Consider the following 13,635-nt stretch of genomic DNA (forward strand, 5'->3'; position numbering starts at 1 on the left):
ATGGGTTTCATTTTGTTTTAAAATGTGATTGACATTAGGAAACGTTATATAAGCAAGAATTACACTAATAAGAAATTTGATTACAAATACTATTCTTTAATTACACTTGCATGTCTTAGCATGTTTTGATTCTGAATCATTTGTGTTTGTATAGCAACCTTTTATGCTATCATGATTTGTGTTGTTGAGATACATTATGTTTAAATCCAAATAAATCATATTTCTGTTCTGTTCTGTGCATATAACGTTTTGGCGTTACGGTTTCCACAGTACACAATACACAATACACAGTTATAGAAAATAAGTGACATCGACGTTATGCGCTGTCCAATGACAACACGTCGTTTAGCGGTATAATCAATGACGTTGATAGAAACATTATGAGAGAAAAAACAAACAAAGAAAACACCTAGGGTTAGGTTAGGGTAACGGACATAGAAACTGTTATCTTCAGTTTCAACTTGCGTTGCAATATCATCCTTAGACATGAGTGGACACACTTTTGGTAGGAATAATTGGCCAAAAACAGTTTTATACTTAAAAATATTTTAACACACTTGCTTCGTTTGGTCTGTATGTCTTGTAAACATACTTGTATTATGATCACACGTGATAAAATTATAATTGGTGTTTGAAATCGCAATCCAATTACCAATTGTTATGTTGCGACCTTTTTCCTTTCATTATAACTCAGGTTAAAATCCTGTAGGTTAATTTGTTTTCTTGCTGATGATGAAACTTTGAAAAATAAACTGCATGACCTTTGAATACAACATGTTCTTGTATTATTCTCTATATTTGACGTAGTTGAGATCACAAATGCATGGAATACAGACATGGACGGCAATGCCATTAAACACAATGGACTAACTCAACTCACAATGCAGGTTCATTTTGTATTTACAATGATTTAATTATGGGTAGTTAACACTGCGAGCCGAGCTTCAGGGAACTTAAAAGTGTTTTATCATGCAAAGAGACAGTATCCAATGCTGTAGTCACATGTTAATTAGCATACATGATAATTAATTATTCTAACTTGCACAATCAAGTTGTAAATGAAAAATAATTAACGATGCCAGTATTAATAACATTTTAAATAGAATTCATCTGTGGAACACGGCATTAAATGACAAGTTTCAATTTAAACACAAACGAACGCGTTATCAGCTGTATAAATAATTTACAAGATGAAATAATTGCTTTGGGACTTCGCATTACAACTGCATTGTTTACCATTGCAAACAGTTAAACAAAGCGAGCAAACCCTTATCAGAAATGGTAAACCAAAACCTTGATGAAAGAAACTGAGTTGCAGCAGCATTTGTTACCATTTGTTAGAAGAAAGGGACTCGAACGCTGCCGTATAATGTGTGCTTGAAAAGTGATTTTGAAAATATCGAAAACAATATTTTTGAATGATGTCGTAAGCTTAGAACCACATACAGGATGCAGGAGTTGGAAATTGATGTGAAATTAACTTAATCCCAACCTTAAATTAAAATAAAAAAGTTATGTCAAAAATGGATAACATTTAAAGGAATTGTTTCTTATGTTTTATATACTGAAACATTAATGTTTGGTTTGCGGTATTCGACTGACCTTAAAGGGGTGAACGGTAAGCCATAAGCTGATATTTGGTACACTACGGTAAGCCATTGGTTGATATGCGGAACAAAGAAAGTAATAGAAAGAGGGGAAGGGAATACATACACTCTCTTGTAATAACTTCGAAAGTGATGTAGAAGTAAGAAATACGTACCCTTTGGTTCACTTATGAATGACATTAGATATAATTTCCTTATTCGGGTAATATAAGGAAGACAAGGAATAACCTCCTTCAACGAAAATGACAGCTTATCCGAAATATCGCACAATACTTTGTCTTTGGAATATTTTTGTCTGGTTAAGTATCTACCATGTGCTTGGAATTCATTTTGACGCGTGTTTAGACGAAAACTATCCGGACGGGACAATCTTTGTGAAGGTTTCACTTGAACAATGCAAAGAACATTGTGCGGTCCGTAACTGGTGCAAGGTTCTAGCCTACCGTCGCCTGTTTACCCTTTGTACGCTGTACAGGGAGGAGGACATTATATCCAAACTTGATGGAGATGAAGAAATGAAAGTCAAGTCTTGTGTATATATTACACGCGAGGAACTTAATCTTCAGGTTTGTTTTAACACATGTTGAAGAATAATTACAACTATAATTTTTGTTCCTCGCTACATGTGCGAACTAACCATCTTATAGTTTTGGGCATAAATCATTTTAAGCATTACCGACGGGGAAAAAATATTGAATCCTCACATCATTCGGAATTCTAACGCACGCTTATTACTATATATGTTATGCTTATTGTTTAATTCGCGTTATATTGTTATATATGGTACAAAGAAGGGGAAAACAAAACAAAATTATTGAGCATGGTACTTCAATCGAACATTGACGAATATAGGTACGGCAATATCTTGCTTACTTAGCGCATTTGAAGCCGCTTATAGTGTCATGATATTCCATTAAATCGTGTCTCAGGTTTTAGTGTCAGTACATACAATTGAATCATGTCGGTGGTAAAAGTGTCATCACATACCATAAAATTGTGCCACAAGTAATAGTGTCATAACATACCGTTGAATCGTGTCACCGGTAATAGTGTCATTACATACCACTGAATCGTGTCACCGGTAATAGAGTCATTACATACCACTGAATCGTGTTGCATCTCACAATGACAGATATGCCCAATGTCGTAGTCAGCGATTTAAAATGTGATTCAGAAAAAAACAAAACTGTTAATTGTTTTGTCATATCGATATTTGTTTTTACATATCGTTCAAAAACAAATTTTGGCCAAGATTACAGCTATATAACACTTTTTTTGTAAATTACAGGAATCATTGACCTGTGACAATCTTTGTCCAAGTTATCCTGCTACATGCGATATTGCAGACCAGAAGTGTTACAAAGATGGTACGTAGAGTTGTAACATCTACATTTTTCTCTGTCCTTTCTCCTTATTGGTGAAACATATGATTCATTACAATTAAGTTCTACATATATGCAAACAGAACTCTGTCAACCCTGAAACTATTGTAGGGTTAAAGGCAATCACTGTACCACAAATCAACTATTGTTTAACTATATAAATAGCTAGATATATTACATTTTGTACTTTTATAACGTAGGACATATGTCATCAATATACCACAAGAGAACATTTTCCGGCGTGTGATATTTAATTTAATTGAAACTATTGAAACATGTAGGGTTTAACCAACATCCTTTCCAAAGTCCAAAAGCAACGACAAAGTAAAAAGGTTCGATTAAAGCAACTTCGATCGTACACGTGATTGATTGTTTAAACCTTGTGTATTTATTCTGCTTAAAATTGAATAGGAAGGAATGTGCAAAAAAATGATAAAAAATCACTAAAAGGATGAAATACGACACCAAGAAAAAACAAATATCAAAACATCGTAGTCAATAAATTGTTGAGTAACAAGGCTTCCATTAAAATCCCAAAATTTGTGGTGGTAGTGATGATGATGATGATGATGATGATGATGATGATATCTACTATAAAAAAATCGTACTTTAATCCATTTTAGATTGCCCACGTTTTAATGATCCAAACGGCGTTGTCAGAGGGAACATGAACAGGAACCAAAGTAAAGTCAGTGTGAAATGTAACTGGAAGATGCTGGATGGAAGATCAACCTATACCACAACATGCGAAGCAGGCACATGGTCGGAAAACCATCGCTGTATTAATGGTAGGTCTGATTAACTTTTTACGTCTTTACGCTTACGTATTTACGCTTTAACTAAATAATTAATTGAAAATAAAAATAAAGTTAACATTGCAACTTGACATAAATAATGTAAGGTTATTTATGTAAGGCCAAGTTGACTTTATTTTTAATGCAAACTAGCATTCACAACTGTAAAAATCCCTTTAATGAACATATTATAAAGAGGCTACATACTTATTTCAGGGCCCCATTTCATGACAGAATCTTAGTTGTAACTTCAATATATTAATCTTAAATCCCTAACCCCGGCACGAATGTAAAACATAAAAATAAATATATAAACATCCTCAACTAAGTATTTATTTTTAATAATTGCTTAAGTTCGAAGTTGTAAACATATCTAGTCAAATGATGTAAAAATGACCCTTAGATAATTTCAGTTAACGACTACATTGTATTTCTGTATTTAAACGGATCCTGATAAATCATCGATTGCGGTTGATAAACTCCTTAAGTCTCAATGAGAACACCCGATTTATCAGAGTATTTAATGTTAATGATATTTTCTTGATTCTGTCAGTATGATTTTAATACATTTAATAATTTTTCACCCGAACAGTCTCAACGTGTTCCAACTACATCGGAGCCTTGGTTCCAGACTCATCTCTGACCGCTTCGTCAATGTTCAGACCGGGATGTGCTCCAAATAATTCAAGACTCAATATACAGGAAGAGGGTGATTTGCATGCAGGAGCATGGTGCGCAAATGCAAGCGACCAGAGTCCATATATTCAGGTAAATGAATACATAAGAACTATAAATGTTTTTTGGAAAACGTACAATCTGCACTCTGACAGATTAAATGTCGTGAGTGTTTTATATATTTTGTCTTGGAACGAGCCAATTTTTTCGAATATGTTTCGAAAATAGTGATGTAAGACAGATGTCAAAAAAAGATTGCAGGGTTTCATATTTATGTTTAATAAGTCCTGTTCAATGAATTTTTCTTCAAGCATTAGTGACGCTTTAAGCCATAATACACTATTTTTCGAAAGGGTTTCTGCGATCAGATCTTTGTAGTTGGATATTTACTCAAAAATTAGCTCACCATTAGCTCACCATTGGCTTACCATTGGCTCATAGTTTTCACAAAAAATAAAAAAGTTGTAAAAACGCTAAATTTGTGAGAGTGCAGCTTTAATATTACGCTAAAATACATGTTAAAGTTCACGTTATAAGTATTAGTAAGAATATATAGTATTAATTCTTAATGATTAATTAGGGTGGTGCTTGAGGGTTCGAGTTGAACAATTTATCATGATACAGGTTCTTCTTTATGTTAGTGCTTAAGATCACAGCTACAAAAGTTCAATGCTTGTAATATTATATATGGTGCATGTTTTGTTTTTATGAATATGCATTACAAACTTATGAAGTATGTTTTTACTGACTGATGGAAACAAGGGTCTGTGGTGTTTAAGGTGAAACGAAATGCTACTGAACTCTCAAAGTGTCCAAATAGAACTCATAAGTCAACTTTTAACATAGACACTATTTCCAGTTACATGTTTTATTCACTGATTTCAACTAACGTAGTTCGAGTAAGACTTTAAACAGTCGCGATCTGGCTAACTCAAGCTTGTCCCCCTAAAAACCTAACTGTAGTTCATCTTAGTCCATCTCAAATTCTTGACTCACTAACACACAAAGCGAATGCGTATAAATACTCTGAATATTGGCAATACTGTCATAAACACAATTCAACATCGTATACATTTTGACACACATAATAACTAACCTAAGCTTATTAAAGCTTTTATAGCTATTAAACGATACATTTCGTGTAAAAATAGCATTGTTTTATACACATGTATACAATGAACTGTCAACAATCCTTTACTATAAGAGTTTATGTTATGATTAATGTTTTGAATGGTCACATTCCATGAGACAGCCATTTGTTGTTGACAATTATATGCCCACGATGTGCGCTTATTAATATTTTATAACTCATTAGTTCTGAATTAACGTCGGTGCTAATGTGACAATTCAATGTAACCTTGATGATATGTATTGTTAAATCTATATTAATTAAATAAATGTAAAATAAAATAAAAATTGAACTTTAAAAAGGACTCTGTTGCTTTACCCATTAATAACCAATAATAACCCATATTATGCGACAGGGGTCTATGGTATTTCACTCCAAACGTCGTACAGCGTACACGTACCAGTAGTGTTTAGAAATCTGAATAATCTTCCATTTCAGATAAAACTTAATACGCCAAGTTTTGTTAGAGGAGTTGCAACACAAGGCCGGAATTTTTATGACCCTGCTCAATATGTCACAGAGTACCAGGTGTCCTTCAGTGAAGATTGCGAAGATTTTCAGGACGTTATGAATGAAACGAACCAACCAATGGTGAGAAATGACAATACTCTTATCAAAAATCTTTATCTTACTAAACTGATCGACATAATATACTCCTGACCCACACACATATCACTAAAATACTTAAGTCAAATCTCAATCTCAGTCTCAACTCATGTTTCCACATAACAGTATGACATTGTTATAACAAATACAAATGTTTTACTATTTTCAAAAGCACATTCTCACATATAATATGTTGATTATCATGATTGCTCAATATTCTAAAAAAGTTTATTTTTTACATCACAAAATGAACTTGGGTAAAACACAAAAATAATAAATTGGACTCAAGTACAATTTTTGCTCTCATTTTTTCTATAAAATATTGATCTATTGGACAATCATATGATGCTGTAATTTGATAAAAAGAGTTGAGACTGAGATTGATATTTGATTGCGTATTTTGATGATATTTGGGCCTGGTACGATATTGGGCCACTCGTCATCCACCAAACTCCGAAGGCTATCAACAACTGCTCTTGATGATTTTATGTTTTATGAACCGGCTGACATATCACACAAGGTTTACGTTAAGTCGGGATTGTTTAAAATTTATCTTGGGTAATTGATAGAAAGACAGATAAGTGGTGAGTAACAATAAACTGTGTACATTTATAGGCTGTAATTTGAACGCAGATGATAGGTTTATGCAACAGTCAATTGTTATCACGACCCCACCAGGTCTGGGGGATAAACCGGGGATAGCGGGGAAAATGGACTGAGATTTACATTCTAGGTTGCCCTGCAGTGCCGAGTGAATGCGGAGGTTTTGTTAAATATGTACATTATAATATGCCTTACAACATTGGTTGGACCTAAAGTGAAAGTCCCCGCTGTACCCCGGACCTGAAAGGGGTGGGGGATTGAAATTGACTGGTACATAAAATGCTATAAAATGAAAGCAAGTGAGAGAAGTGAAGTAATTAATGTGTCAGTTTCTCACAAGCATGTAGTGAATTCGAATTTAATCCCTCTAGTCATCAATAATATTTCTTATTTGAAAATATATCATCAAAAACTCACAAGAGGTAGTCTGGGGCATTATGACACAATAATGAAGTAATAATGTCGAAAGACTTTCTGAAATAATGTGATTTAAGTTATATAGTTTTAATGTTTGACCTTTATCACCCAATTCTGCACTGTGGCCGGCCCTTAAATTGCATTGGGTAATGAATAGAAAGAAAATGAAAGCAGTTGATAAAAGTGAAGTAAGTTATGTGTCAGTTTCTCACCAAAAATGTCTTCAAATTCAATCCCTCTTGTTATCAGTATTCGGTTCAGAAAATGAACACAAATGTGTTCACACAATGGCAATTTTCAATGTTTAAGATATTCGAAGGCAACACTGACAAGGACACGGTAGTTATTCATATGTTCGAGCATTGGGTGAAAACAAGATGTGTTCGAATTTCCCCAAAAAGCCATGTCCGACATATATCGCTTCGGTTTGACGTCATTGGATGCCCAGGTAACGCTGAAACGTATTTTGTACCAATATAACTACTGCATTTTCTACGATAAAACGTTTATTAACGTTTTATAACATATTTCTGGTTCGAGAGTATAAACAAGATACATTATATAAGATTATAACATATTATAAATGTTATGTTTAGTTTGCTCTTTCAGACTGGAATGTCATGTTCATTGGGATACCTAGCAGAGGGGGACTTGTAGAAGACTGGTTGACTACCGGTTTCAACACGACTTCAGATCTATCTTGTTTCTATGAAGGAAATGAACACAACTGCTCTCTTCATTACAGAAATCCGTTGGTGGATAAGTGGACAGAACTGCATGTATCAATGGTAGTAAAATATGTTGTTCGAGCTAAGATGGTGGTCACCAAGTCGCACAAATGGGTTTACTCCGGGTACTCCGGTTTCCCCCAAAACAGAAGCCCACTCTCACGTGACAAGGGGTGTAACATCGTGTCAACGAGAATGAATAATATCATGTCATAAAAATCTCCTTCAAAGTCATTGAAAAAATATGTCAGTCTACTAATATCATGTCATAAAATCTCCTTCAAAGTCATTGAAAAATATGTCAGTCTACTAATATCATGTCATAAAAATCTCCTTCAAAGTCATTGAAAAATATGTCAGTCTACTAATATCATGTCATAAAATCTCCTTCAACGTCATTGAAAAATATGTCAGTCTACTAATATCATGTCATAAAATCTCCTTCAAAGTCATTGAAAAATATGTCAGTCTACTAATATCATGTCATAAAATCTCCTTCAAAGTCATTGAAAAATATGTCAGTCTACTAATATCATGTCATAAAATCTCCTTCAAAGTCATTGAAAAATATGTCAGTCTACTAATATCATGTCATAAAATCTCCTTCAAAGTCATTGAAAAATATGTCAGTCTACTAATATCATGTCATAAAATCTCCTTCAAAGTCATTGAAAAATATGTCAGTCTACTAATATCATGTTTGCTAGATTACATGTGTATGTTTGTTTTGCTGTTTTATTGTATTTAGTTATCGAAAGACATGTCGGAAACAAATCTGTATTATAGAGGGCTGCTAGGCTCGTCCAATACATCGAGTCCTATAAACGCATTTAGTAGTTAGTTTGGTAGAGATTCGACTACTGTACTTGTTTCTATAATTTTCCATCTTAATATTGGTGTCTGTAATAACGAAAGGCTGGTGTGTTGATGATGTCTGACTCTTAGCAAAACGTTGTTGGTTAATAGCCCATTAGTACAATATCTCAAAATGATAATCCTGATGTTAATAGCTCGAAACGACATTTATCAGCAAATAGCTATATTATTAATCGAGTTGTATAGAAGAACGATGTAGAATCCCCCCCTTCCCCGGATACTTTAATAGAATGCACCAACTAGCCATTAGCTATAAGTTGAGTATTTTTTACAGCAATGTAACAATCCATTGCATACATATATTACATGAAATGCAGTGCTCAGTTTAGAATGTTCATCAAACAGATATGTTTGCGAACTTACAAAAATTAAAGACATATCGAAATATGCATACATTTGACAAAGATAAAACTTCTTGCTGCCTATACGCGAGAACGCGGCTGAATCCACATGATTCTGACAAAAATAAAAATAATAAAAAATAGTCAAAGTTGACTAGATGATCCTATAACTGTCCATTTTCCTAAAACAAGTACCTCAAAACGCCCAAAATGTACCAGATTGTACCATGGTTTTCAAATATTTCCGAGAGGGCATCCCGCACGGACCCCCTCCCCATAATGCACTATAATGAATCCACATGAATAGAGGGCTAGCTACGCCCTTGGTCATATTTATTGGACTCGACGTAAAATCTGCTCAAACTGAAATGCATAATTTTACGCCAGTTTAGTAATATTTCCCCTTCATATCAACATGAGTATATATATTTAATCGCGAATACAATATCTTGCAAACTTCAGTAAAATGTCACTGTAACGCCCATCTCATTTATATTCATGAAATATATGCACAACTTTAAACAACCATTGCTACTTCAGCTGATATATTATTAAAATGATTTATATACATTTCGATCCGTTTAATCAATCAGAAGAAAAATTAGCAATCCTGATTACGGTTTTCCTTCAGTGCTTTCAATATCGTTAACACTAATGTGTTCCTTAAGCTTAAATGTCACTGATCAATTCTTAACTCAAAATGATAAATCGCTATCTTCTTTTTACACATATTTGTATTGCAAACTTAAAGCAACCATAATGCCATGATGTTTTGACGAAAAATCATTTTGGAGAGATCAGTTCAAACATTTTTTAATCAGATGTCAAACCCAGTCCTGAGCTCGAGTTTCCTTGACACATTATTGCTTTCAGGTCAAGTATGCTCTGTACAAGAACGGAAACGAGGTAGCCTACGTCATATTTAATGCTACCGGAAGTAACGTCACAAGTTGGTTTCAATCTGAAAGAATTCTAAACTCTTCATGGACTGGACTTAGCGCAACAGCCGATTTTATTGAAGCAACTGGTATATAATTTGTATACAAGTACGTCTCAGTAACCAACCGGTAAATAGTTTATATAGACAGGCATTTCAGGGACCGACCGGTAAACGGTTTATATCGAAAAACCTCTTAGTAACCAACTTTTAAATATTTTATATAGAACGGCCTTCTGATAACCAACTGGTAGACAGTCTTTATATAAAAGGCATCTCAGTTACCAACCGGTTATTAATGTATATAGAAAGGCATCTCAGTAGCCAATGTGTTTATAGTTTATATATAAGGGCACCACAGCATCCAATGGGTAAATCATTTATATATACGAGCATCACAGTATCCAATGGGTTAATCATTTATATATACGGGCATCACAACATCCAATGGATAAATCATTTATATATACGAGCATCACAGTATCCAATGGGTTAATCATTTATATATACGGGCATCACAACATCCAATGGATAAATCATTTATATATACGAGCATCACAGTATCCAATGGGTAAATCATTTATATATACGAGCATCACAATATCCCATGGGTTTACCATTTATGATAACGGCAGAAAGGTGCTACGAAAAAAAAACAGGGTGAAGCACCCATTCCCTAACTCCTTAGATAAACCTCTACTAACAAAGGATTAACAAGTACACAATTGCAATGTTCGTGTATTTGTCCTTTAATTAAAAAGTTTGTCTAGCGCAAAAATTGTATTTTTGTATATGTTTCTTGTATTTCAGCAAATGACGTAGTTCGACAATAATAAATGTCGTTTATATGTTCTGTTGACCTATAAATCGTATACGTGGTCTGTATTTTAGCAATTGACCTTAATCAAAAACTGTATTTGTCGTTCATGTGTGCTATCTTCGCCAATTGACCTAACTCATCAATTGTACATGTCGTATCTGTTTTCTGTCTTTCGAAGTTGAACTATTTATTGACCTTGCTCAACAATTTAACGTACGGTATAAATGTCCTTTATTTAAAAAAAAATATTTTATTTAAAAGTTCATCACCTGTCCTCAATGTGTCCGATTTCCAAGCATATGCCCTACCTCGATAATTAAGCCAGTCGTTTCCTGTTGTTAAGAAGTGGCCCTCAACCACAATACGTGTATTTTATGTGTCCTGTAGTTTAGAAATGCCCCCAACCATTGACAAAAAAGTTTCTGTGTCTGTGTGTGTTTCGTAAATTGCCCCTTGTCAACAAATGTACAGATTGTGTATGATACTGTATTTCAGAAATGGACCTTGCCGATAAGGTGGTGATATATGTAGCCTTTGACTAGTTCAATCGACATGGTTGCCCTTAAGCAAAAGAAAAAAAGCGTCTTCCTAGACAACACCAGAAGCCCATCTGTCATCTATCTTTTGTCCACCAGAATAAAATACGTATGGACTACAGCCGTACACTTATTATTGCACATAAACAACTAACATCAATAATGTATTTTGTCTTTAGATAGTTTACGATTGAGTGTTGCATGCGTATTTGGAACGAGTGTATCTCAATCTAAAAGAAAATGAAAAAAATATTAAAGGGTCTTTTAAAAAATTACATTATGTTGTTTGTTCCACTGAGTTTTCGAGTAAATTGGCAATTTCTGTTATTGTGTACAGACTTTATTGGTTGCATATTCGATAATGAAATGTTACTCTTGTATATTTTTCTTTTTATTATCCGTGCTGTTTAAAAAGACGTTTGCCTGAAGTGATATTGTTTAAAAAGACATTGACTTGAAGTGATATTGTTTAAATAGACGTTGACCTGAAGTGATATTGTTTAAATAGACGTTGACTTGAAGTGATATTGTTTAAATAGACGTTGACTTGAAGTGATATTGTTTAAATAGACGATGAATGGAAGTGATATTGTTTAAATAGACATTGATTTGAAGTGATATTGTTTAAATAGACGATAAATGGAAGTGATATTGTTTAAATAGACATTGACCTGAAGTGATATTGTTTAAATAGACGTTGACCTGAAGTGATATTGTTTAAATAGACGATGAATGGAAGTGATATTGTTTAAATAGACGTTGACCTGAAGTGATATTGTTTAAATAGACGATGAATGGAAGTGATATTGTTTAAATAGACGATGAATGGAAGTGATATTGTTTAAATAGACGATGAATGGAAGTGATATTGTTTAAATAGACATTGACCTGAAGTGATATTGTTTAAATAGACGATGAATGGAAGTGATATTGTTTAAATAGACGATGAATGGAATTGATATTGTTTAAATAGACGATGAATGGAAGTGATATTGTTTAAATAGATGATGAATGGAAGTGATATTGTTTAAATAGACATTGACCTGAAGTGATATTGTTTAAATAGACGATGAATGGAAGTGATATTGTTTAAATAGACGATGAATGGAAGTGATATTGTTTAAATAGACGATGAATGGAAGTGATATTGTCTAAATAGACGTTGAGTGGATACCAGATATACGATTAAATTTCACAAGGGTATGTACTCACATGAAATTATACAATTATTTGTACATGCACTTTCCTTGAACACCAACTCTATTAACCATGTTTTGATTTATCATTAAGAATACCTGTGTTTGTAGGCGATTTTGAGATTTAATAAAATTATTAAAAAACACATTTTGATATAAATTGGCCAAATCATTGAACATAACCATCCATCCATATTTACACCTGAAGTTCCATTCTTTCAATGAACTGCTTTTCGGCAACTGCGGTTATCATTCAATGAACGCAACATCTTCGGATATGTTCGGATCGCAATTTATCGCATAAAAATATACATGGACATTTTTGTTATTATTTGTATTGTGTCAGCAGGTGCGGTAAAATATAACTCAACATTTTAAAACAGTGATAAATTATGATATGTTAGGTGTATCGTTGCCATACGTTTTTCAATTTTACGTTTTAAAGTTATTTAAAGTGGTTGATCTTTTCCCGCGTTATTGTGTCGACATTTGATAAAACGTTTCCGGTTACAGTCGGGTGGTTCTATTTACAGAATGGGTAAGAAAGGATTACTGAAAGTTTTTTTTCAATGAAATTGAAACATTAATCCCGCAATTTATTCCTTAAATGGTCGACACACTGAAAGGCTTTCTTTATTGAAATGAAGTAATTTTTTAACAATTCATGAATGAAATATTGCACTATTGGTGTAAATATAAGTAATGAATTGCGGTATTGATGTCATTATCGGGGATATGAACGCAATTGGGCTGGTCAAAGTGTGTGGAGTCCGAAGAACTCAACGCATGACCAGCCCAATTGCGTTCATACCCCGATAATGACATCAATCCCCCAATTCATTCCTTAAATGGTCGACATTTTCACCAACATTTCGTCAACTGAAAATTATATTTAACATTGAACCTGATATTTTGAAGTAAAAACTCCAAGTTACTGAGTGCAAACCCGTATTTGCATTGGAGATTTGATGCACAAAAGTGATTTTTA

The 13,635-nt window shown here is 33.6% G+C and overlaps 1 protein-coding gene across 4 annotated transcripts; it reads left to right on the top strand.

Annotated features, from left to right (window-relative positions):
• Nucleotides 1-1,352: 1,352 nt before the first annotated feature.
• Nucleotides 1,353-12,039, top strand: LOC128241815 (EGF-like repeat and discoidin I-like domain-containing protein 3). 4 transcript variants are annotated; one of them, XM_052958908.1, is made up of 9 exons: nucleotides 1,353-2,173; nucleotides 2,896-2,974; nucleotides 3,613-3,777; nucleotides 4,376-4,551; nucleotides 6,026-6,178; nucleotides 7,523-7,661; nucleotides 7,823-8,001; nucleotides 10,032-10,225; nucleotides 11,411-12,039. In XM_052958908.1, the coding sequence occupies exons 1-8, from the start codon at nucleotides 1,850-1,852 to the stop codon at nucleotides 10,191-10,193; spliced, it is 1,377 nt and encodes a 458-aa protein (XP_052814868.1). In that variant the 5' UTR covers nucleotides 1,353-1,849; the 3' UTR covers nucleotides 10,194-10,225; nucleotides 11,411-12,039. The 4 variants fall into 4 exon arrangements, with proteins under 4 accessions (XP_052814868.1, XP_052814866.1, XP_052814865.1 ...); XM_052958906.1 differs by having other exon boundaries at nucleotides 10,032-10,204; XM_052958905.1 differs by having other exon boundaries at nucleotides 10,032-10,185.
• Nucleotides 12,040-13,635: the final 1,596 nt, after the last annotated feature.

The sequence above is a fragment of the Mya arenaria genome, chromosome 7 (assembly GCF_026914265.1).
Source record: "Mya arenaria isolate MELC-2E11 chromosome 7, ASM2691426v1".
In the NCBI taxonomy this organism is placed as follows: domain Eukaryota; kingdom Metazoa; phylum Mollusca; class Bivalvia; order Myida; family Myidae; genus Mya; species Mya arenaria.

Bases quoted from the DNA above. Each gene is read 5' to 3' on its own strand.
- LOC128241815 (XM_052958905.1), top strand. From the start codon at position 1,850: ATGACAGCTTATCCGAAATATCGCACAATACTTTGTCTTTGGAATATT. The intron at 2,174-2,895 runs GTTTGTTTTAAC...TGTAAATTACAG, and splicing joins GCGAGGAACTTAATCTTCAG to GAATCATTGACCTGTGACAA. The intron at 8,002-10,031 runs GTAGTAAAATAT...TATTGCTTTCAG, and splicing joins CAGAACTGCATGTATCAATG to GTCAAGTATGCTCTGTACAA.